Below are 26,177 nucleotides of genomic sequence, written 5' to 3'. Positions count from 1 at the left end.
TACGGATGCACCAAGTTTGGATATCTGAGTGTTGGCACTGTCTGCATGGGAAATAAACACCAGAAAGCAGCCCATAGATCGTGCATTTTGCTTTTCACTTTTGGCTCTCCCACAGTTGAGTCTCTTTCTTTCATTATAAGGTTTTATTCTGATGTCAGAATGCACTTTGCCATATTAAATCATTTCATGATTAATACTGCCTTAACCCGTGTGCATTTTTACAAGAGCCTGCAGAGGAGAGGCAGGATTGCAGACATGGCTATTGTGTGTTGAGTTTGCTGTGTAAAATGTGCAAACGTGACAGGGAAATAAGTAAAAAAATGTTTTAAAAAAATGCTTGTTTCCCAACACGTTAAACGTCAACAGCTAAAAATGTAATTTGACTGAAACTTATTAGGTTTTCCAAGCAGATGTTAGCTGATAACAAAAAGCAAATTATGATGTTTGGTGCAGAGTACATGTCTGGTCTGACTCATCCTCTTTGCAGCTGAGTTCAGACGTCAACCGAGGGGAAAAGAGCTGCTCTTTGCTCCATTCAGCAAGGTTTGCTTTCTCTCTGTGCTGTTAAAGTATCAGTAAGAGCTTTTTCCATTTGTGAAACATGAGACACTCGGCTCAAACTTAAAACATAAAGTAGATTAATGTGTGTAAGTGATGGATAAGTATCTGTCTGTCTCCACTCCGACCGTCCTCTCCCTCTGAACCTCTAACTGGCTGCAGTGTCTGAGCTATTAAGTGAATGGATCCACAAATAAAAGTGAACAAAGAGAGAGCGTTCTGCAGTGTTTATGCTCGTCAACTCGTGCCACTGCGCCGTTGTGTGATGACACAGCGTCCCTCTGTAACTGGATATCTAAAGTAGCGATGGCTGCAGCCTGTCCCTGTGTGGACAGGGGGGTCAGACGTCACAGGATGTTTTCATCATGAGCGGTTGGCTCTCATGATGTGTGTGCGTGCGTGTGTGTGTGTGTGTGTGTGTGTGTGTGTGTGTGTGTGTGTGTTTTGTGGCTTTGTGGCTTTGGGAGCCAACAGTGTTTGGCACCTCTGGCAGACAGCGGGTGCACCTAATACTGGATGGTACCAGATAAAACTACCGACAGGCTCTAAATAATAATGTGTCATCTCGAAATAGTCAATGGAGGCGTTGACACATAGTTCTCCTGGTTGGAATTCCTTCAGTGTTCATTGTTCGGGTGATTTTTTTTAAATAGGAAACCGAATTAGAGGTCTCTTCCTCTCCAAAACAAACAGACCAAGTGATTTAAAAAACACGAAATAAATAGAGCAGTTTCATGTTAGAATATGAGTGATGTTGTTAGTGCCCATGAAAACCTGAATGTCCATATCTAGAGTCAGTGTTAGGTTTGACTGTTCTGGGCTACTGTAGAAACATGGCGGTGCATCATGGCGATCTCTGTAGACGAGGACCTGCTCCTTATGTTGATGTAAACGGCTCATTTAAAGTAACAAAAATACAGTTCTTGTTTTCCGGTGATCATAAACAAAAGAAAACAGACTTGATTGTTATATTCAGTTTCTGACAATAAACCCTATTATATCCTACACTCTTGGAACTTTGAATAGCATGACATATTTCCATGTTAATGTAAAATTTCAGTTGCTGTTAACCCTTTGAAAGCAGAGCAAACTGGCTTGATTAGTTTCAATAACACTGGGTAAAGGCGACGAGGAACATAGGAAAATAAACTGAAAATAAGTAAAAAAAGATTTGATTTGATTTTTTTATTTTGAACATGTAAAAAAAGGAAATAAAGAAATATTGCACAAAAACAGACAGACAAAAAGCAAAGTAATAATTACAATTAAAAACAAAGCAAAAGAAAAGTAAATACCAACAGAATTTTCTGAAAATAAGCTAAATAAAATATAAAAGTAAAAAAAAACAAACAAGAAAATTACCTGAAAACCAATAAACGAGAAACTTACCAGAAAATAAGAAAAAAATAGAGATGTAAAAAAACACACACAAACAAGAAACTAAGCAGAAAATAAGCAAATAAATACAGTAAAAAAACAAACAAGAAAATGACCTTAAGAAACTGTTAAAAATTAAATTCATATCCATTTTTTTTGCAACATAATTTGAAATAAATTTGCGGGCAGACATTTAAATGCTTATGAAGGGCATCTGAACACAGCTCAGGATAACTGATTTAGATCCTAATAAAGGTCTGAAGGTTAAAAAAAAGTGCCTTTATTATTCCTGCATCTCATATTATCCTAAAGGGAAGACATGACAGAGGAAAAAACAACCCTCAGGAATAAAAGAGGCTTTGTTGAAAGAAAATATAGCTGTATTTGTTTATTTAAAGAGAATATTTTCCTATTGGAGGAACAAACATTTTGAAGAACCAACTTTCTGCTTCTTCTGGGCACAGCTGGAATACTCATAATTTCCTCACTGCAGTCTAGCAGCAGTAAATTAGAAGTGGAGAGTGTGTAATGCAGAAAACAGACATTTGCACGTGTGTGTGTGTGTGCATGCTCTTTTGCAGGTGGGTTAATTAGTCGTGCACTCATTTACGTGCCCTTCTGAATGAGTGATCTGTCAGCGTTTGGATTAATATGATTTGTGCATCGAGTTTGTGCCTGCTCGTGCAAAAGTTTGGAGTGCAGAGGCTCCTCTCCGCTGCCCTCTGGGTTCCTGTGATTGTGCATCGGCAGAACACCGTGTCCAGAAAGCAGCAGCTCGGAGGAAGTCTCTCCTTCTTCTTCTACAAACAGGAAACTGCCTCCCAGAGACTTGCCAGCGCTTTCTAGAGAAGAGGGAGATTGATGTGGAGAGAGAGTGAAACTGAGGTGCAGTGAAAAACAGTGTGTGAGTCATGCCAGGGAACATGGAGAAGATTTTGTTTTGTCTCTTGGAAGCGTAGTTCAGTTTGCTATTTTCGAATCTCCAGTTCTGTCCAGTAATATTTGCTCCAGGTTACGGTGGTTAGGAGATAACATATAAATGGGGCGTGCCGGGCTATAATCTGCATACAGATAAACTAACAGTGATGCTCCATAGAAACAGAATGAGGTCAATATTCTGCTTGCATGTGATTTTTAAGAGTGTGTTTTCTCTGTTTGGCTTGTAATAATGACATCACCCTGATCGTGAGCCCCAGATAAGATTTTCAGTGACTGAGGAAGAAGTTTGATAAACACTGATTCACATGATGCAGTTCTATCAAGGAGTGAAGACAGAGGCTGCTTATAAGGGTCACAGTCCAGACAAGAAGGACACCTTAGATCATTTTTTGTGCGGGGGTCTGATCCCAGTACGTTCTGACTCCCTGCAGGATCAGCAAACGTTCTGTTTCAGCCAACGTCAGCCTGGTTAGCATGAGCTAACACAGCAGCTAAAATCCAACACGAAGCTGTTAAACGGTCCCAAAAAACTTGCAGTGACACAAAAACAGTTCAACTATGTCATTAAAGTGCTTAATAACTGTTCCCTGCTGTACAAGTACAACCTGTACAGCAGGGGTGCTCATCTTACTTTGCTTGAGGGCCACTTTTGCAAAATGACAGGAGGCCAGGGGCCAGTTGCAGCAGCCCTATGCATGGTTCTAGGAGTGAAGAACATCTCTGAGATTTTAACACTTTTTGGATGCACAAGCTTTATTTTGATGCTGTTTAATGTACTCTGGCACCTTATGTATATTAAAAGTATGAAAACAGTCACCAGTGTGAATCACTGTATTTTTATTGTGGATTATAAAATGGTTGAGGGGGGCACCCAGCACCCTATAGGGGGCCAGATTTTGGCAGTTCAGCATGTTGAAATGCCACCAAAATGGTTAAAAAGTATGACCGCATGCTACACGCCACCTGTTTCATTTTATAGGTATTGAGTAAAGTAATCTATTGCTATAGGTGTCACTTTCAGGATAGTGGTATCGTGGGACATTATTGTACAAAGGTCAACCAAAGAAACACATATCCGAGTTTCCATGAGTATCCATCAAGTTTTCTAGATAAGCTCAGTCTACTTGAGTGATTTTAGCTCCCGGCAGCGAGTTCAAGTCACTGTGCTGGTTGTCTGGGGTGATATTTTGTCACAGAGACATCATAGGGCTGCCCCCTGAAAGTCAGCGATTGGCATCATCAGCTGGAGGCCCCTCTGTCGACTGAGACTGCTTCAGGTTGAGCAGTTGATTTTTTTTTTTGTCAGTGAGTGTGATGTGCAGTGTGCTTCTGGGGACATTTTGGTCAGATTTTTCTGCAGAGTGAGCGCTCTCTACTTTCACGCTGCTCTTTGATAGTATGCACCTACATACGCGCAGGCAGAAGTGGCACATTTACAGCTCACAGAAACTTAGTTTGACAGAGTCAGTTTTTTTTTTTTTTTTCAATATAGCTGGTGTCAGCATAAAATGTTGCACATTTGGGATCCACCGTTACACGCAATTAGCTTGTCACTAGATGCTTAACCCTGTGGAGAAAAAAAGGAAAGAATTATCCAAAGTTTGTAAAATTTCATTCTACTGACATAATTCTGAGTAGGGTACAGCCCCAGTTTAATTTTAGGCTTATTTAAGCAACAGTTTGATATTTTGGCAAATATCTGTATTGGCTTTGTGGTGGAGTGTTGGATTGGCAGATCGATATTGTTAGATATGAAGCTACAGCTGGTTAGCGTAGCCTAAAGACAAGAAACGGGACAGCCTGGCTCCGTCCAGGAGAAACAGAACCCTTCTACAAGCACCTCTAAGACCGTGTTCAGACTGACAGTAATCCTGTGTGGAAAAAATGCCTGATCGGCCTTTAAACAGATATATGCCACTCAAACTGGACTTTCTGGATTGTTTTTCCATTGTCTGACTGGTAAAACAGGCCTGCACCAGCATGTTTTTACCTCATCCTAATTCAGCTTAGCAGGTGACACTGACTGATCGATCATATTATACTTTGTCTCACTGGGACGTTCTGCTCTGAATAATTACTTCAAACAGCCCAAAGCGAACCACCTGATGTATCACTCACCTCATTAATGTAATTGCTGCATCACTGAGTTTATCTGGGGTGATCATGGAGTCAGTCAATTCATCCATACAGACATGAGTTTACAATAAATCACTGAGTCTCTCTTAACTGCAGGTCTCCTGTTCTGTAGCTCAGCAGTTGCCAAATTGGGGTCAACAGACTTTTTTATGCCATATTTAACAACAACAATCTTATCAGCACTGTGTCGTGCCATCTAATGTTGACCATATTGTATCTAGAGTGGGTCATGTTAAAAAGGCGTGTTCTCCTCAGGGATCAGCAAAATGTCACTGTTGAATGAACGAGGTGAGGTGACTCTGGGCGTTCCCCGTGTCTCACAGGCAGGCCGCTGCCTCTGTAACAAAGAGGTGTGTCAGCTGGGATCCCTTTATGGTGCAGCCAGTGTTACATGAGATCTACAGTGTGAGTCAAGGCCGCTGTTTGTTTGTCGTTAAAAGTTAAGACGGAAAAACATGGCATGACTATGGCATGAATTGAACCCCCCCCTCCCCCAAATGACCATTTGTAAATCACTTACTCAACCCGTGTTACATTGAATTCATGACAACAACAACTACAACTATTATTATTATTATTATTATTACTATTTGTAGCAGTAGTAGCATAAAAAGTGATTCGATTTGGGGACCATTGTTTGTTGAACCTGTCCATTTTCAAATGTAATCTTGCTGTTATTTTTTTTTTCCCTATTAAAGACTTTATGACTTATTTTACTTCTCATTTACACTTAATTTTACTACTGCTTGTCTTTGTCTTGTGTGAAAACCAAATATCTTTGAGTTCTGGACTAGAGCAGAGCTGTTTTATTATATTGTGGTGTGTTTCTGGGAAGTATGACAGACTTTTTTCGCTATTTTTGGACACTGAAATATAAATATTGTCAGGAAGGAAGCATCCTGTTTCTTGATGCACTAGGTTTAGACCGGACTTGATTTATCTTTACACGGTAGAAAGTCGTTGAGTTGTTTTGCTCGTTGTTGTTTAGGTCTGATGTCGTCTAACAGATCACATAATCAGCCCCATTACGGAATTCGTATGGGCTGACTCACTCCTTTCATCTGGCTCCAGTATCCATTACCTGATGCCTTAAGCTGCCAACTGTTGCAGACCCTCCCTCCTCCTCAGCCTGCTGATTGTGTCGAGTGGCCGCTAACAGCCGCTCCATTGTGCTTATGGGTGCAGTATTCACTTACTCCCCTCCACTTTCATAGTAGATCGCCATGGTTACCATTCTGATGCACCGAGGATCTCATGTTGTTAAGAAGTCACATGCAGCACACAGCGACACACTTTCTCTAAAGGCACGGTGGGGTCAGCTCTGTTCGCTCCAGGTCAGCTGATGCTGGCAAAACAATTGTTGTTTTGTTTGTTGTTGATGCCTAATTTTGTTCTTCTGTGACACAGAGCTTTTTGGGGGGTTGGTTAACACAAGTGTTGCTTTTAGTATGCTGTTAATCTGAGTGCCTTTACATGTGTTATAGCCATTCAGTTACAACCAGGTTATAAGGGGATTTTTGCAAATGTCACCAGGTTTTCTTATTTACATTTAGTATGCAGCACTCATTTAACAGAAGATGTTAAAAGCCTGTTCATGGTTTGCTTTTATCCTGCAGTCAGCCCTTCTGGACATGAGATCTTTCACCAAGTAGATAACTAGGTTATGGGGGGGAGTCAAGTTGTATGTATGCATATCCACCCAATTCTTGAGGACACTAATTAAAAAAGGACATGGGTGCAACTTCCGGTGAGACAGTCCCATAATCCCATAAGCCCCTTTTCCATAGAGATGGCGCTATAAAGCTGCCACGAAGACTCCTCTTTATGCCTCTTTTACACAGAACCAACATCAGCGGCATCGTGTCGCTCCTACGTGTAATTTTAAACAGCATGCCAGCATCATGGAAACAAAGAGATTTAACGGGCATAACATACGCTTCAGCAGCACTTTCTCAACAATAACAATGAGATAACATGTCAGTTATAATCATTTAGCATAATGTTACTAACAACCAGACTAAGCTAAATTTGTGGTTTCTGCACCAGTGTGTTGAACATGCACACAGGACAAGGTGGGATTGTTCCTGTAACCACCTACCTACAGAGAGGAAAAGTTTGCCACCCATCCCATGTAATAGCTGTTTGTCCCATATTGAAGAATTAACTGCTTTAGGGTTTTCCACACATTCATTTATTTTTGGTGGCCTGCCATGATTAAAACATCTACCGCCACATATTGATTTTATATTTTTGGGGCTGGACTATTCATTAGGAGCACTGTTGAAATATACAGTATATACACAGCTTAGTTATTGATCGCACCACGCTGTCGGAGAGCAGGGCGTACTCTGGGCAAAGATGGAGCAGCATAATGTCAGGCGCATTGAAAGTAATACTTTTTCTAAAAGTTTGCTTTCACTTGCCTCAGCAGCAGCTGCTCCTCTCAACCATCGATCTGATCTAAACCATTCTGACGAGATTTACTGATCAGTTATCCACCCTGCAACTCATACTTCACACACTGTACTGTGTTCACGGACCCTCATAGATTTTAATTCTGAAAAAATATTGCACAAAGTATCCCAGGGGCTTGGACTAAGGTGAATAAACATATCTTATAATTAATATAACCAGGCAGTGTCTGATCCACAGGTTTTTATTCATCACAGGATAAGTCTGCTTGATGAACATGCTGGTTTTTACCACATGAAGAGCTCTGCAGCATGTAGACAACACCAGAACATGGATTCCATACCATGGCTTCATAATAACGCTGTGTGTGTGTGTGTGTGTGGCTCGCATTTTTTTCCGCAGCTAGCTGAAGGCCTTGTCTGTAGGTTTCTGTGGGTCCTCACTCACTCAGCAGCTCGGCTCTCCTCCAGGGAAAATCTTTCCATTCATCCCCCGACTCTGGATTATTCTGGTTTGGCACTTTCAGGAGTCTTTAACCCCCTCCACCCCCAAAATCTCTCTATTTGTATTTCTTTCCTTCGAGCCCCCAAACTATCATCCCCTCTCTGCCAGTCTCTCTCTGTTTCTCCCTTCCTCTGTGTTGTAATTGAAAGCAGCTGTGACAAGGTTACTATAGTTCATAGAGAGCAGTTTTTGGAGGCAGGCCCAGGCTTCGTTTGGAGCTCCGGTTACCCAAAATGCAGGCAAGCCACCGTCTAAACGTCACTTCAGTTAGAAGGCTGAACTTGCACTCGGAAAAGTTTACACATTAGCTAAACACAACAATACCTGCACAGTCTTCAGTCAGCCTAACAGAATGTTTTACACTCTGTATTATTACTTTTGAAATACACTGTAGATACAGTTAAGTTATAAGATTCCATGACCAATGTTGTTCATGACTGGACTTTCAACGATATTAACTGTGTCTGTGGGCTACGGTGCAAAAATGGAAATTTGCAGTTTGCAGCTGCACCCGATGGAATTGTTCATCCTGGCTTCCTAAGAGCTAATTTATTAATGTTAGGTGCGTGTACAAACATGGATGTAGCCCTGTGTCTGTACTCTGTGTACATTTTGTATGTATTTGTGCGTGTTATTTGAAAGCTAACAGGTACAGACAAAACAGAGCAGTTTCACTGGAAATCGAGAGGGCAGTGTAGCGTGGTTCAAGCTTAGTATGAAGAGAGCCGCAAGGTCACAGTGACTTTGACCACTAAAATTCAATCAGTTCATTGTTGGGTCCAAGTGGACGTTTGTACCAAATTTAAAAACATTCCCTCAGGTTGAGATATCGGGCACATTAAAATAATATAAGATAAGAAGAATAAGATGCAAGGTCACAGTGGCCTTGACCTATAACCACCAAAATTTAATCAGTTCATCTTTAAGTCCAAGTGAATGTTTGTGCCAAATTGGAAAAAAACTCCCTCAAGGTGTTTATTAAATAGTGCTTTCACAGAAACAACACACACAAGGTCAAAGTGACCTTGACCTTTGACCACTAAAATCTAGTTTGTCATCTTGAGTCCAAGTGGATGTTTGTGCCAAATTTGAAGAAAATCCCTTAAGCTGTTCTTGAGTTATCACGTTTACAAGATCAAGATGTATCCAAGGTCACAGTGTCCTTGATATATGACAATTTTTATCAGTTAATTGTTAAGTCCAAGTGGACATTTGTGCCAAATATTAAGAAATTCCCATAGGGTGTTCTTGAGATATTGCATCCACGACAACAAGACGTATGGATGTATGGACAAACAGACAGATAGATACCCCAATGATAATGGTGTGAGGTAATGTAGTTGGATGTGGTTGGATGTATTTGCTTCATAATAAAACATCAGTACCTGCAGAAAATCACAAAACAGCAGGTGATGATCTGTCTGCAACTATACCACAATTTAGACATTGTTTTTTTTCCGAAGTAAGACTGTCCTGTAAGCAAACTACATTATTCAACTTGTCTGCAGTCACTGACCCTCTTGACTGCAGTGCCCCCTCCTTCAGTAGCCAAAGTCAGTGTGTGAAGGTGTTGATAAGCAGTCTGAGCCGAGCCTGTATTTCCCAGCCTTCTCCCTTTAAGTGAATCTAATCTGTCTGACCTCTTCAAGTCCAACTGTTAGTTTACTATTAATAGGCTCAGGCAGTGGAGGGCTGCAAGGCTACTCTGTGCACGACACTCTGTTCACGACACCATGAGCCCTGCTCGCTGTGGTTTAACCAGTGATGTTGTTGCCTTCTGAATGAGTCAGCCTCACCGTCTCTGCATTCACATCTGCATGTGTATTATAATTTAAGCTCACAGTTCATGACTTTTGGAAGCTGCAGCAGTGTAGTCTGAATATGTTTGCCTCCAGCTTGTTACCATCGCAACAAACCAAAGAGACCCACCCTCTTTTGAAGTATTCCCACAGATGCCCAGGTCCAATACCTGTCAGAGAGTCTTTTAGCAGCGCTGTCATTGAATGTTTTCACAGAGAATGCTCAGCGTGTCCTTATCTGCCTTCTGTCAGTGCTAATCTATGTGCTGTCTGTTGTCTTTTCTCACCCACAGAGCGGAGAAAACAGAAGTCCTCAGCGATGACCTCTTACAGGTAAATCATTAATCTGACTGTAGAGCTCTGATCACTGCAATGGCTGCAGCTGTTAGACAGTGGCAGCAGTTTTATGGACCAGTTTTTGTTTCATGAAACCTTTCACAGGTTTTATATGTAACTTAAATTAAATAATTAAAAAAGGTCAACTGTTTGCATGCTCGATGCCTGTGCTTTTACCTTTTGAAATTTTCTGTTCTCAGCACGGTACAACTCCAGTGAAATGAGATCCCTCCAGCTCCTTTGACTTGTGTTCTATAATTTGGTCAATTTATTGTTATTGTTATTGTTATGTATTGTTATTGTGTGTGTACTTGTGTGTGTGAAAGCCGCTGTGCTGGGATTTCCCTGGGGATAACTATCTGCAGCAGTTTGACGGAGCAGGTGGAGTCGGGTCAAAATATTGGCTGCATAGCAAAGACATTCCAGTGTTGAAGATTGTCTTTGTGTTTGAATGGGAGGTGTCATAAAAACAAACTCAGCTGGCTTCGCATTACTGCATGAGAACAGCCAAGGCCAAAATATTATTCTTCTCAACCACATTTTGTTGTGGTCGGTGCATTTACAAACAGAAGCCTGAATGCTTTCTTCTCTCTGTGTTATGAATGTGAGTGACAGCTTGACCATCAGAGTTAGACTCAGAGTGGCTGTAATGCAAGTTGACAAGTGAACAGTGATGACTAACAGCTCGGGGTGCTTTCCACTAAGAAGAGGATGTTATTTTATGACCGACAGTCGACTTTCTCTGTTCCTCAGAGACACAATTGTTCTGCGTCTGTCTGGAAATCAGCTGCTCAGTTTCTCACTTCAGAGGAACATTGCTGTCTGAGGAAGGAAAAGGGAGTGAGGGACCAAGAGATAGAAATCACTCAACCCCTTAATTCCTGAGATTGTTGTGTTGCTCCTCACACTCAAAAAAACAATATCTCATTATATCCTCAGGAAAACACATCCTGGAATATTTATGACATATTTATGTGTGAGCTATTTTATAATATTTTAGTTTCAAATTGGTGAACACTCCTGGTCTGCTCCTAACGACTAATTTTTGTGATGTTTAAATGCTAGTCCACTATTCTGGAAGTAAGAAAACACATAATTTAATCCATAAGGTTAAGATCTGTCTAAAAAAAAAAGAGAATGGGGAATTGTTAACTAAATTTTTTAAAACTAAATCATATTTTTAATGCTGCTGAAAATGTTAGGCACTTTGCACCATTCATTATTAAGACATTGTTCCACAAAACATGAAAACTCACTAAATAAAGCATAACAAATCCCATTTATTTACTGAGTATTTATGTCCAGATTCACTCACACTTGTGGTAAGTCTCATTCACGAGTATGCATGCAAATTCTCTCTCTCTCTCTCTCACACACACACACACACACACACACACACACACACACACACACACACACACACACACACACACACACACAGCTATAAATCCAGGCTTCTCAGGTGTGTGTGTTTGAGGCTCTGACATACTTTCCATGTTGACTGTCTGTTGTACCAGTTGTGTAGATGTGCACACGGCTCCACCCTTTGGGTCTGACAACTCAGCTGTGTGTGTGTGTGTGTGTGTGTGTGTGTGTGTGTGTGTGTGTGTGTGTGTGTGTGTGTCTGTGTCTGTGTCTGTGTCTGTGTCTGTCTCTGTGTCTGTGTCTGTGTCTGTGTGTGTGTGTGTGTGACCAAAACCCCTCCCATCCTCCTCCATGTACCTTAATAATAAGTTTAACAAACTATTATTCTTGGTGGAAACTAGCGAGGGTAGTGAAGTTTAATCGACTAGTTGACTAATTGGGCACATCCCTTGTACTCAGTGTCTCTCCCTTCTTTTCCTACATCATCATCTGCTAAACACAACAAAATCTACTTTTTTTTAACCATATTTTCCATTATGTAATCTTCCTTTAAGAACTTCCATCTACAAAATATTGTGAAGAAATTAAAGTGGGCATAAAAAAGTCAACTTGGAAGAAGGGATTTCAGTTTCAGTTAATTTTTCTTTTGATAGCCCAAAACCTTTGCGTCCCTGTGGTGGGACGGTGTTGCTGCAGAGACATGGTGCCCACCCTCAAGTCTCACCACAGCTAGCCCTGAAAGTGGCTTCATATTAAGCAGGAAAACCCCACTGGCATTGTTACCTATAGCCCTTTTTACAAAGAACCAAACAATTGCGGCATCATGTTGCTCCAGTTTGTTATTTTAGACAGCATGCTGGCACAGAGGAAGCAAAAGGGGCATGACGTTTAACACAACAGTGTCTGCCTCTAGTGCGACATATAACATATGCGTTAGCAGCGTTTTCTAGACAATAACAACGACATGTCACTAACAATCATTTAGTGTCCCTGTTATATGGCAGTTGATCTTGTCCCCTGCTCGGTGGGCAAGTTCTTGGACATCATTGTTTTCAGTATTTGCGGACATTTATGGCTCCCACCATTGACATTCCTAGTTGGAAGCACCATCCAAGATTCCATTTTTAGTCCTATTTACGTCTCAGGTTTGAGTCCTCGGTCTGCATGGACCTATTCTTAGTCCCTGCATCTTAAGACCTTTTTTGTATTTGGCCCTCCAGGGTGCCAAAGAGCTACCCAGCATTTTTGCGCCAGCTGTCTTTTCCTCGACATGGCAGCTCATCCACAGAGGGGTATGACAGAAATGCTCCAGAAATACCAACTGCCTGCATGCACACACCCTGTAGCTGGGTGTAGCAGGTAGCAACCAGCTGTTGTTAACACATACATCCCTAATGTCAACAAAGACCATTAAGCTTTTTGGCTCTGTATGATTCCATCTTTAATGCGTCATGTCATGTTATTTTTGTGGACTTGTCCAGACATGTTAACATCCTTTCTTAGGAACCAATAAACAAACAAACACACAGACAGACAGACAGACAGACAGACAGCCTCTCTGTCTTTCCTACTCGGGATTCCCTGCTCTGTGACGCATCATGGGATTGACCAAGTGTTGACCTCATCACATAGCGGGAGGAAAAACACACCCCACTGCCTGCTGTGTGGATGTTGTCTTGGTTCCCCCACTCCTTCGCGTGATGTATTTTTTAAATCTGTGTTTGGTTACAATGAGAGGAAGGGGAAATGTTCTGGTGCCATGCAGCCCAAACATTTCCACCCACTCAGGAACACATGGAGGGGAATCCCCTGTTTGTGTTGTACCAGGTACTAACTAGGCCGAGTCTAACAAATGTTCCCTATAGCTTATTGAAGTACGTGTGTATTTGACCCAGCTGTTTTGGGAATGCCGGGGGCCACCACGGGTCGGGAATGACGTAAGAGCGCGAGAACAGAGGGAGCGGAGAGGAGGGGTGGCGTACGGAGACCAGTATCTGCTGTGGAATTCCTGAGTTCCCACTCCGTTCTGTTTTTGGAACACAATCGTCTGGTATTTGGTTGATCCTCCCTGCGCATTCGTCTCCCTCCATTTCTGGTCTCTTTGACCTCAGTGTTCCTGTTTATATTTGGAACATTGTTTGTCCCAACTCCATGGTACATGTTTGTCCCTTTTGGACACTCACAGAGTCCTGCTGTCTGTCGTCAGTTGTGGTTTTTTAAATAACTTTTCTTCAGATTTGGCACAAACATCCACTTGGACCAAAGGATGGACTGGTTAGATTTTGGTGGTCAAAGGTCACTGAGATGTTGCATTTGTGCCATTCTCATGAAAGCCATATCTCAGGAATGCATTGAGGGAATTCCTTCAAATTTGGCACAAACGTTGTGAACTCAGTGATGAGCTGACTAGATTTTAGTGGTCAAAGGTCTAAGGTCAGCCTGACCTTGTGTCCATCTCATTCTCATGAATACAAAATCTGAAGCAGGCCCTGAGAGAATTCCTTCAAATTTGGCACAAACGTCCATTTGAACTTAAGAATAAACTAATTAGAATTTGGTGGTCGAAGTTCAAAGGTCTCAGTGATGACATTTTTTATCCAAAAGGTCAAAAGTCAGACTTCACTGTGACATTATCGTGTTTCATGGTCATTATTCGATGTCATATCTCAGGGACAGAAGACAGATTAGTGACACTAATCTTGAAACTGTGTTGATTGTAGAGATCTTCTTTGCTGCCGGGGGATGATGTGTGTGAAGCATCCATGGTTTCACAGATGAGGATGTAAACTGCAAGTGAAATTTCGACTGTTTCACGGAAGAATACAACTGCAAGCAGTAATTCTAGTTTTTAAAAACACAGAAGACAAACCGCTTCTGTTTGGAGCCGATGCATGCAGCCTGCTATTTACCTTCTCACGAGCGCTGCCAACTTAAACCAGTTTCTTGCATCATCAGACTGTTAAGCAGACTTGGAACAGAAAGTTGCAGTCATCACTTGTATTCATGGGGTGGTGACAGCCGGCCGAACGTTACCACTGACTGTCACAGTCAGACACCTGGCATGACAAGGACAGTGAATCCTGCAGGGTTTCAGTCGGCCTCTGTGACTCCAATCAATGACAGTATTATAAAAGCACAGAGTGGATCTGTGCAATCAAAAAGGCCTTTTTAAAGCCAAAGAGCCCCCTCGCTCTTGGTCACAACCCGGTGGCCGTTGCCATGGAGACACTTCCGATGAGTCATTTGTTTCAAAGATAACATTCCAGCATTGTTGCGCAGGGACAAGCCTCATCAATCATGCGTGAACTTTGACCCCTGACTCCCACAAGGCAGCTACAAATCAACTCTCTGCGTGGAGCTGGAGCTCATCAGACATCAACGCTGCAGACGCTCTGTGGTGATGGTTCATAGAGACACAGTGAGGACTGCTCGCCATCTGTGTGTTTGTGCAGTTGTACTTGAACAAACACATCAGGATGTTGTCCAGCCCAAGTACTTACCAAAATAAAGCCTACGTTGTGTTTACATTTTTTTAAAGCTACATTTTTACACCAAATGATTAAAGGCAGCTTATTATATTTTATGTCTTCTATATTATGTTTGATATTGGGTATTTATTTTAAACGTGGCCAAAGTGTCAAATAATGATCATTGCATATATAAAAATAAAAACTCGTTTACGTTTTTTCTACTTTGACATAGGGCTGTGCAATTATTTGGAAATATAAACAAATAATATTAAAAAAAATGATTGATTGATTGATTGATTGATTAAGATTTTTTTTTTAAAAAAAGAGGGTGAAAACAGGTGTTCCAGCATGGACAGGATGACAAAAATAGAGTTTTTGACATGTACTAGTGAAAATACTGTTAAGAATCTGAAATTGACCAGAAGAAATCCTTTTAATGACATGAACTCGTCAAATAACCTGCAGCTTATAAACTTAGAAACACTCTGGGATGGTGTATGATGACATGTGATATGTGTTTGGAAGATATTTGCTCAGTGTCTGTTGTTGTATGTCTTGTCTCGGGCACAGATTGAACGGCGCATGGAGTTGGTGCGTGTGGTGTCCCACAACACACACAAGAGGATGGTGTCATGTCTGCAGGGACACATCGGAGCAGACGCAGAGAAGAGACATGTGAGACCTTTTTTATCTTTTAATTAAAAAAAACTAGCCAGATTAATCAAGTTTTCCAAGATATGTAATAACTTCTTGATATCACCTCCCAAACATTTTTGAGACTGTTTTATTCAAAGTGTCCGCAGTAGGTCGACAGTCCGTGATTTCTCTTTTTTTGTTCTCTACCCCACACTACCAAAAAAACGCACCACAGTCCGTCCCACGCCTCTATACAGGAAATGGTCAGGTAAAATGACTTCTTCCACCTCTCTGGTCCTCAGCACCAATCGCTCCGTTTCCAGTTCACACATCTGTCATCTTAACTCTCTGTGCATGACACTTCTGCCTTTTGGGATCCTCTGGTAAAAAAAAACAGGATGCTGCACACTCATGAATGTTTTGCACAGATGTAAAAACAATCTGTCATTAGATAGATGTCTTACTTCCCTAGTTTGCATCTTAAATCTGTGTTTTCCTCTCTTCCTCTTCCTACTGCACAATGGAAAGTGCTCCATGAATTTTCCATTGGATTCACATCAAATACGGGTACTTTGTATGCATCTGTGTCAATTGCAGTGTCTTAATGTAAGTTTAATCACTGTCTGCATCTGTCCCACCACAGAAAAAGCTTCCTCTGACTGCTCTGTCCCAGGCCATGGTGGAAGGCGGGAACCAGCTGGGAGAGGACTCCTTGATAGGGTGAGTTTGTGATTGATTGACAGGCCTGATGTCCAATTGCTCCTCTTTGGCAACTGTTGCTAACGGAGCAGATGCACCCCCAGAGAGCGTGAAATATGAGGCCGTGCATTCAGGGAGAGCAATCTGCCCAGTTTTCTGTCGATGGGACTTTGAAGTAGTTCCTTCATTCATTGTGACCGAGAGAAACACACAGAACAGGAGCAGACAGTTTGGAGTTGAGGATCTAGAAAGTGAAATCTACACAGCAGCAGCCGTGTGTCTGGAAGAAATGAGGAAGGGAAAGTCCGTCACATGGGCTGCTAGTAAATGTGATGCATTCATGTCGACCGTCAGTTTTTTTATTTTATTTTTTTTATTTCAAGGCTCAGATGTTTCTATCCTGGAAAAAAACTGTGGCCCAGAACCCTGATTCATGGTCGCAGATGAGTCACTGGGCCAGTGAGCTGCAGGCACTGGGCAGCTGGAAATGATGACATCACAGTAACCTGGTTTTGCCTTCTGTTATTGGCTGGGAACAGAGGATGAGCTGGGACACATTATGCGTTGTTATATGCGGTCAGGACAATGTGACAGTGATCATGCTGATGCATCAACAGCCCTTTTTACAAACAGATGGCGCTATAGAGCAGTCCCTTCTTTATGCCTTCTATGCATTTTTAAAAATATTGAAAGTTTTGGAAAAGTCCCAGAATTTTGTTGTGTGTAATGCCTTAATGTTTTATATACTGTTTTTTTATTCATTTTCTCCCAGTGTTCCGTCTCTGCCGTCATGTATGTCATCTAGCTGAAGTTATGTTTGAACAGAGTTCAAATCTGATATGTTTGAAAAATTCCAGGCAAGTGGGAAAAGAAAAAAATTATATTATGGGTCCTGGAAAAGCTGTGAAATTCTACCCATGAAAATCCTTGGAAACCCTGAGAGTTGCAGTGGAATACAAAATAAAAACAAATGAGCTCAACCAACTATAAATGTCACATTCCACATTAGTGTATGAGTAATAATCTGATGAAGTCACAGACGACATTTTTCTGCATTGAGTACTTTTACTGTTTACACTTAAAATACTGGTTATACTGACATACTAAGGTTTCAACACAGGACTTTTGCTCATGAGGAATAATTTTTGTACTTTTACTTTGTACTTTGAAGTAAAGAATCTGAGTACTCTCTCCTCCCTGGTTACTCACATATAACTATCTGATTTTAACACCCATCTCTGTCTCTGCGCTGACGTATGTGTTGACAGGAAGATGATGGAAGTGTGCGGTGATGCAGAGAACCGTCTGGCGTCCGAGTTGATGCAACACGAGCTACAGATCGAGAAAGACGTCCTGGATCCCCTCAGCCAGCTCGCAGAGGTAGAAACCTTTACACCTACTGCACACAAGTTACATTTTTAAAATTCTCTCAGAGCTCTTAGTGCAGTTACACCCTGACTGTTTGCTTTCTTTGGTCTGATCGCAGTGGAACAGATTATTTATAGCGTTCTTTGTATTTCTGTCTTTTGTGTTTACACTGCTTGGTCATGTGGACTGGTCTGTTTTGGTCATGTGATTCTGTGAGGTCAAAACCAAACTGATTCCAATCCTGCTAACACAAGCGAAACATGAGGACGTTTTTTCTTTTCTTGCCGACTCTGGTTTGCCATCTGTAATACCACAAACATTGAGTAACTTTTGGCTGTCAGACGTGTACCTTTGTATTCATAAAGTTATTTTTAACATCCTTAAAAGTCCAAAAAACCCGCATTGAATGTGTATATATATATATATATATATATATATATATATATATATATATCAAAAAAATAAGGCCATAATAGGTGAATTGATTTTCTGACATTTTATTGTAGCATTTTAAATAATTGGCTTTTTTTCTTTTTTTTGGTAATAATTCATCAACCCCCTTTTAAACGTCTTGCATATCAGAATAGCAAAACCAACAACACTCATGTTTTGTTTCTGGTCAGAGCAGAGGGTCCACTGTCTGATGCTGGACATCAAGTGCAGATTTAATGAAAATTGGCAATTTAAGATTTCAAGGCATGGCTCAATCTGGCTCAAGGCAATGCATACAAGGCTCTGTGTATTTATGCAAAAACTTTTTCAGACTCGGCATGATTAGAGACAGAATCAGAATACTTTATTGATCTTTGGGGGGAAAATTATGTGTGTAGTCGCTCTGATGTAAATCGTAGAGAATCATAAGAAAAATGATTGAAGAGGTAAGTAAAAATACAAAATACATGTGAACTTTTACACCAGTTAACTTTATATATATATATATATATATATATATATATATATATATATATATATATATATATATATATATATATATATATATATATATATATATACATATATATAAATTACGGCAGTGGAATCCAACATGCAGAGTGAGGAACACAAAACTGAAAACTTGCCAGAAAACACCGGGTAATTCCCAGTTCTGTTTGAACTTAGTCTGTGCTGCGAGACAAAAATGTCATATTTTAAGTTACAATAAATATCTGACCAAAGTGACTGATGTTGGTTCCTTTTTTGACTTTTGGTTTTTGTTTTGGTTATCGTAAATTGGTCTGATCCAATTCAATTCTGAGTGGCATGAAAAAGTCTTAAATATAACTTCCCTAAAGCTATAGGAATGCTGTAACAAGCTGCACTGCCACTATACAGCTGTCCTACAGCATCAATGTCATTGTTGTCAACGAATCAACAAACTAAAGTAATTAAAAGCCCAAAGAGTTTGAATGAACCTTGAAAATGTGCGTATTTTATAATTTTATTTTTTGAAATCAGGGGAAACGTTCGGACTGTCATCCTGGAAGAAGATTCACAACAGCTGTCAGATCTCTGTCATTCTAACTTCTTAGACTCATTCAGCCTTTTGTGTTTTTTTGATGTAACTTTTTATTCAGGTGGACATTCCTAACATCCTGAAGCAGAGGAAACAGCTGGCCAAACTGGTGCTGGACTATGATTCTGCCAGAGCGAGGTTTGTGTGTCTGCAGCTCTAAAACTCTTTCATCAGGTTCTGTGTTGAATGTGAGGAGATGCATCCAGACTAGAGCTGCAACTTATGCTTATTTTTATTGTGGATTTATCAAGGCGAACATTTTCTTGATTAATCAATTAGTTGTTTGGTCAAAAATATTTCAAGAAAATGGTGAGACATTTCAGTCAATGTTTCTCAAAACCCAAGATGACATTCTCGGATGTCTTGTTTTGTCCAATTCTTGTTCCGTTGTCCTTCTGAATGCAGATGGTTGCAGGCGACCAAGTCAATAATCTCAGGAACAAACACTCAAGCACTGACGGCCAAAGCTGACCTACTCAAGGAGGAGATGGACGAGGCCACCAACAAAGTGGAGCTCTGCAAGGTGAATGGAAATGAGTCCTTCTTCTTTATATGGAAGCCAACCAGATCATAGCAGGTCATTTAGAGAGTTAAAGACACTGGAAGTTTAAACTGGGAAAAGAGAAACCACAGCAACAACTGGACTTTCCAACACCCTCGGGCCCTCTGACCCAGTTAGCTGACGCACACACACGACTGAAACTGCCCTGTCAGCTCAGCGTGTGTTTGTGTGTGTGTGTTTGTGTCTATTGAACAGAATCCCTGGTGAGTTTTAGTGTATGGTGGCTACGTGATGTGTCAGGTTTTCTATACAGGAAGCGTCGAACCGTGTGTTTCCCCTTCAGAAGTTCTTCCTCCCGGTCTCAGAGTCCTGCCAGCAGCAGCAGCAGGATTTATGACTTTTGTAGAGCTCGGAGCTTACTGCTGACCACTGACGTCTGTCCTTCTGCCACATGAAATACACATTCATTTAATGGACGGAGATGGAAGATTTAAAAGGAAATTTACCTTTGTGTTGATTTTTTTTAGTGGTTTAATGAGCACCAATGCCTTGTGTTATAAAGATCTGATTGCTGATCTTCTGTGTGTAAAGTATCTGTTCTTTTTTTCTTTGAATTTGTAACTTTTTTGCAGCAACATTCATATTTGAAGGATTGTTAACTGTCATGAATTCATATGAGTCTGGACAGACATGATGGTAAACCACAACTTTTGGCAGAGTCATGCAATTCTACAATAGTTTTGTTTTTGGTCACTTCCTTTTCTTTTTCTGATGTTTCTGATGTTTTCTGATCCTGCCCCAGTATTAGTCAAAACTACAAAATGTAAATCCAATTCTCTTAAGAAAAATGTAAACATAGGCTCTTGCCATCTGCATGCAGTAAGTCATTTTGTCTGATTTTCTGGAGGAGTAGACCTGGGGACAGGCTTTAAGAATAACTATACAAATATCTAATCTTTTCTCTAAGGCCTGTTTGCTTCTGTAGGTCATACAGAGGCATCAGTGTTAAATTGAAACAGTTTCATAATCAGTTGAAACTCCTTATTGCTGCTTTAATAAAGTAACACGGTTTTTCAGCAGCAAAGGCTCCCCCTGTCTCACTGACCGTTGTTGTAATCGTCTAGAAAGTTTTTAAAAAATATCATGTTTCGGTTCTTCAACAATTAAAATTCCTGTTTCCATCCCCCAGGATCAACTGGCTGCAGACATGTACAGTTTCTTCTCTAAAGAAGGCGACTATGCCTGCTACTTCGTCACAGTGAGTACAGTGTTTCATCAGCGAGCCAAAAATGTGTGTTTGCATGAGTTGTTGTGGGAATGTTCACAGCTGCAGAAGAACGGAGGAACACAGACCCAGCCAGACAGTTTATTTACTCTCCTGTCATGTCTTTTTACTGCTCGTCTTGTTCGACTCACCCCCCTTCCCTCCCATCCCTCTCTTTCTCTCTCTCTCTCTCTCTCTGTCTCTGTGCTCTCTGCAGCTCTTAGAAGCTCAAGCTGATTACCACAGAAAGTCTCTCACTGTTCTGGAGACGGTCCTGCCGACAATCCAGGCTCAGCAAGGTATAAAATATGCAAACATGCCTTTATGCAAACGCAGCCACTTAACACAAAACACTACGTACAAGAAGCCTCTGTGCACCACAGAATACAGGCCTTTTGAATGCACCTTTTACCGTTAAATCGACTGTGTGGTTTTTTTGGTCCCTTTAAAATGAACTTTTCCTGTTGGGTTCTGCACAAGCTTGAGAAGGTGTGACAACAAGTTGTTGCTAGGAGGAGAAACAGTTTCTTGTTCACCGTTCCAACTGCTTTGACAAATGAAACCAGCTACTGTACCTTTCAATTACATCACTCTGCTCTGTTTTCCTACCAGAAGTTACCCCAATTGTGTAATCTGTAAAGGCCGCAATGGAGGCCCAGATATTAAAGAATAGCCCTTTGTTTTCACCTCTCCAAAAATAATCTAGTTTTCCTCTCCGAGAGCCTCCGTTACGTCTTTTCTGCAGCCTGTCTTTTTTGAGGAGCTTGTTTTTTTTGTTGTATTAAACACATGTGGTCTGAACCAGACGAGCCTGGTCTCCTAGCATGTGGCGATGACTCACCAACTCCACACACACACACACACACACACACACACACACACACACACACATACATACACACACCCCCTCCTCACATCACACCCACCTGGTTTTTGTGAGCCCCCCCCATCCCTGTTCAAGAGCACATTAGCTCACGTACTCACGTGTACACAGTGCTGCTGCAGAGGAGCATGTGGTTGTTATTTGACGGCACCCTGCAGGGGGAGAGAGGACCAGTTGGGAACTGGCCTGAGGGAGAGTTGTTGGCCCAGGCCAGCGACAGGTTCCTTCACTGAGTCCTGAACAGATTCATTACAACACAAATGATTTCTGCCTCTTCAATCTGAAACAATATGAATCAAACCATGAATTTCTGTGTTTGTGGTCAGACTCGTGGACGGAGAAGCCTGCTTTTGGCACGGGGCTGGATGAACACCTGAAGAGGAGCGGAAGGGAGATCGCCCTGCCGATAGAGGCCTGCGTCATGATGCTTCTGGAGACGGGCATGAAGGAAGAGGTGAGGGAGTTCAGGTGTGGAGTGATTAGACAGGAAGCTTGCCTCCTGCATGATTCTTCTGCTGTAGAGATGGGAAGATAGGGGCATTGATTGACTGTAAGAGTGAGATGAAATTGATAAGGATGTTTATTTTGTTCTGTAATGCCCAGTTTAGACCACAGATTTGCGACGAGACAAAAGTGTTTTGGAAAGTTGCAGAGAAAAGTTGCAGCTGCGTGATTTGTAGTGTGTGCTATCGCTCGCTGTTTATGCTCATGTCACACACACGGCCTAACTAACTGACTGATTAATCAGCACTGATATTTTGAATGATGGAGGCGTATTTATTGTGACCGCATTCCATCTCAAGCTCTAGTCGTTTTAAGCTTATGCAGTTTCATTACTGAAATACAACTGTAGCCTCTGTCTTGCCAACACTGTCCTCAAAATAAACTTGAAAAGCTGGAAATCAATGAATGGAAGTAAAGAGAGCTGTTGCTATAGAGATGATACACCGCCTCCTCTAATCTCACAAAGTGTTGCATACTGACGCATTGCAAGAAGTCGCAAGTTTCAAATTGTCTAATCATGAATCTTTCGTCTGAACTGTGTAATAAGAGACTGAAAACAAAAGTGGGGGGCACTGGTGGCTCAGTGGATAGAGCAGGTACCCCCATGTACAGAGGTGGTCGCAGGTTCGACTCTGGCCCTTGCCTTTGTCTTGGCCAAAAAGTTGCATATGAACATAAAACAAAGACTACAACCGACAGCCAACCAGCATGTATGTTCTGCACCTGTGTGAAAGGAAATAACTCTCTATACCAGCAGACAGCAGACGTCTGTGATCGGCATTCAAAAAGGGAAATAGGAAGGCCACCGTGACGTTAGTTAGCCAGTTAGCACACTTAACTGGTGGAAACAAAAGCACAACTTAGATTTATGTTATATAACACGACAAGCTGTGTGTCCTTAAACTCAAAATGATAACTAGCAGACATTAAGAGGTTCCCTCTTATCTAACCCTACGCTAATTACCTCTTCAATATTTTATGACATAGACTGAGATTTTGTTGACTTTGTTTTCTTACCCTGTGAGTAAAAGAAGTGCTGTGGCAGCTCATTAAAAGTCACATGGCTGCGTGGCTGTGATTAGTGGCTCCGCCGGTCATCGACATAATTGAAAACGAGCTTTGAACTGTTTGTTCACATGAACATCTCAAAACTGGAGGAGACGGGCGGTTAGACAAACTGTAAACAAGGGAAACTTCTGCATCTCTAAAAAAACTGTCACCCGCTCTGCTACACTGGAAATGAATGAAATGTCCCTCCTTGATACAAATTTAGAATACAATAGAATCTACTTGTCTTCTGATAATAAATCAGATTCTCTGTGTGTGTGTGTGTGTTTGTGTGTGTGTGTGTGTGTGTGTGTGTGTGTGTGTGTGTGTGTGTGTGTTTGTGTGTGTGTGTGTGTGTGTGTGTGTGTGTGTTTGTGTGTGTGTGTGTGTGTGTGTGTGTGTGTGTGTGTGTGTGTGTGTGTGTGTATGGGTACACGTCTGTGCAGAAAAGACACAGAAAGAGTGCAAGTGTTGACTGCAAAGCACATTATTTGTGGACCTATTCATCCCAGCTGAGCCCAGTCTGTGTCATTATGGTGTGAAGCAGCCTTTGTTTAAGTGTCAGAGTAAAGAGCGTGCTGAGCTGAGAGTGGAGGGTGTGTTTGTTTGCTGCTTTAAGGTTTCATTATGTGCAGCTGGCAGGGGGAGTTTATGTAGTGGATTTATACAGAGTCAATCTGTATAATTGAGTGTTAGGATAGTGTGTGTGCGTGTGTGCGTGTGTGCATGTGTGCGTGCAGGTTTCATTGAAAGCACAGGGTCTTTGTGGATGTTGAATGGTTGTTTGTTACTTTGTTTCTGTGGTTGATTTGTTTTTTGTGTATCTGTGTTTGTTTCAGGGTTTATTCAGAATCGCAGCAGGGGCGTCCAAGCTAAAGAAGCTAAAGGCAGCGCTGGACTGTTCCACTTCACAACTGGAGGAGTTCTACTCTGACCCCCATGCTGTTGCTGGTATGTCCCAAACCGGAGTGTAGTACTTTGTTTCTTTGAGTATTACTCAGACAACTTCTCCAATTTAGCCATCCCGTCATCCATTTTCATCCTCTTATCCGTAACCGGGTCGCAGGGGCAAAGCATACCAAACCTCCCTCTTCCTCAGCAACATTGTCCAGCACCTTGTGGGGGATCCCAGGCGTTCCCAGACCAGATGAGATATATAATCCCTCCAGCGTGTTCTTGGTCTGCCCCCGATGTGCATGAGGCCCCCAGGGGGATCCTGATCAGATGTTGAACCACCTCAAATGACCCCTTTTGACACAAAGAAGCAGTGGCTCAGATGTCTGAGCTCCTCACCCTATCTCTAACGCTGAGTCCAGACACCATAAGGAGGAAGCTCATTTCGGCCCCCTGTATCCACAGTCTTTTCGTAACCACCCAAAGCTCGTCACTACCCTCTAGCTCAGTTCCCTCTCTACCATGACAGTCTGGGGCATTGTCCACATCAGAACAGACGCCACGCCAATCCGCATGTCTATGTCAAACTCCAATTTATCCTCACTCATTAGGAGGTGACGGTGTGAAGAAGCCAAAAGAGCCACATCATCTGCAAAGAGCAGAGATGTAATTCTGAGGTCCCCAAACTTGGACCCCTTCCTCCTTTTGGCTGCACCTTGAGATCCTGTCTGTGGTGGAGGCCAACACCCACTGAAAAAATGTTTGACTGTATGCTGTGTATGTGGACACAGCTCTCACTGTGGTTGTACGGGGACCTGATGGCTTGTAGCAATGACCCCAGTACCCCTTATTGCTGCAGTACCCCCTACAAGATGGGACGCGGTTGTAAGCTTTTTCCAAGTCCACAAAACAGAGTGGATGGGCAAATTCCTGTGATCCTTCCAGCAGCTTGGCAAGGGTAGAGAGCTGGTCCACTGCTCCATGCTAAAGACAGAATCCGAGGTTCAACAGTCAGTCAGAGCCTCCTCACCAGCCCCCCTGGAGTGAAGTTTCATAGGAAGGCTGAGCAGTGTGATTTATATGAATTTAAAATCAAGTCAGGTTGTGTCACAAAAGGCAGTCAAATTTTATTTAAATGTCGGTTAAATTCATGTGATCCAAGCTATACAGCCAGCTACTGTCTGAAACCTGCAACCTCACATTTTTTTATTAGCAAGATTCCCCATCAGAGATCATCAAAGATGGCAGATCTATACATGATATTTTACTAAACGTATTTAGAATGAAATTTCCACAGCTGATTTTAAATATTAAGCTGTCTGTGGATGTGTGTTTTCAGGAGCACTGAAGTCCTACCTGAGGGAACTACCTGAACCTCTGATGACCTATCAGCTTTATGATGAATGGATCCAGGCATCCAGGTAATGCTCATAACACTGGGAATAACACAATTACTGCATCATATATCACTGCACAGCAATGAGATGAGACGACAAATGTGCTCTGCTTTAATTTTCCATCTGCCCAGTGTGTCAGACCCAGACAAGAGGCTGCAGGCCCTCTGGGTTGTTTGTGATAAGCTACCAAAGAACAACAAAACCAACTTGAGGTTAGTTGTTTAAACCTGCGTGAGAAAGGTCATAATGAAGATAATAAAATGTCTTCCATTGTATGAGACAACAAACTGTTTCCACCATTAACTGCCATTTTTTCGTGTAGGTATCTGGTTAAGTTCCTGACCAAACTGGCTCAGGACAGCGAGGTGAACAAAATGACTCCAAGCAACATCGCCATTGTCCTGGGACCCAATCTGATGTGGGCCAAGACTGAGGGGTGAGGGGGGCTGACGATGTTATGTGTTGGTTATAAGGCCTCATTTACATCCTTGCCAGTTGCATTTGGTTTAAAAAAAAATCCCAAATAGGTAGTATTTGTACACATTGGGGTTTTTTTCTGCATGTGCCACACATA

General features: G+C 41.7%; 1 protein-coding gene across 4 annotated transcripts in view; it reads left to right on the top strand.

Moving 5' to 3' along the window:
• Positions 1-26,177, top strand: part of arhgap17a (Rho GTPase activating protein 17a) — a 53,361-nt gene that overhangs the window by 2,883 nt on the left and 24,301 nt on the right. For 3 of the 4 annotated variants that reach the window (XM_042507507.2, XM_042507510.2, XM_042507509.2), the window contains exons 2-15: positions 10,019-10,058; positions 15,467-15,571; positions 15,768-15,800; positions 16,176-16,252; positions 17,500-17,611; positions 19,174-19,250; positions 19,518-19,635; positions 20,804-20,872; positions 21,096-21,177; positions 22,088-22,215; positions 24,152-24,263; positions 25,546-25,627; positions 25,735-25,815; positions 25,926-26,039. In XM_042507507.2, the coding sequence (XP_042363441.2) occupies positions 10,019-10,058; positions 15,467-15,571; positions 15,768-15,800; positions 16,176-16,252; positions 17,500-17,611; positions 19,174-19,250; positions 19,518-19,635; positions 20,804-20,872; positions 21,096-21,177; positions 22,088-22,215; positions 24,152-24,263; positions 25,546-25,627; positions 25,735-25,815; positions 25,926-26,039 (1,230 nt within the window). The remainder of the gene's footprint in view (positions 1-10,018; positions 10,059-15,466; positions 15,572-15,767; positions 15,801-16,175; positions 16,253-17,499; positions 17,612-19,173; positions 19,251-19,517; positions 19,636-20,803; positions 20,873-21,095; positions 21,178-22,087; positions 22,216-24,151; positions 24,264-25,545; positions 25,628-25,734; positions 25,816-25,925; positions 26,040-26,177) is intronic. The other variant, XM_042507508.2, reaches the window with a different exon arrangement.

The sequence above is a fragment of the Plectropomus leopardus genome, chromosome 19 (genome assembly GCF_026936395.1).
Source record: "Plectropomus leopardus strain MGB_pleo_1.0 chromosome 19, ASM2693639v1, whole genome shotgun sequence".
Classification (NCBI taxonomy): Eukaryota; Metazoa; Chordata; class Actinopteri; order Perciformes; family Serranidae; genus Plectropomus; species Plectropomus leopardus.
The sequence above is the reverse complement of the archived record's forward strand: the minus strand, read 5'-3'. Positions and strand labels throughout refer to the sequence as shown.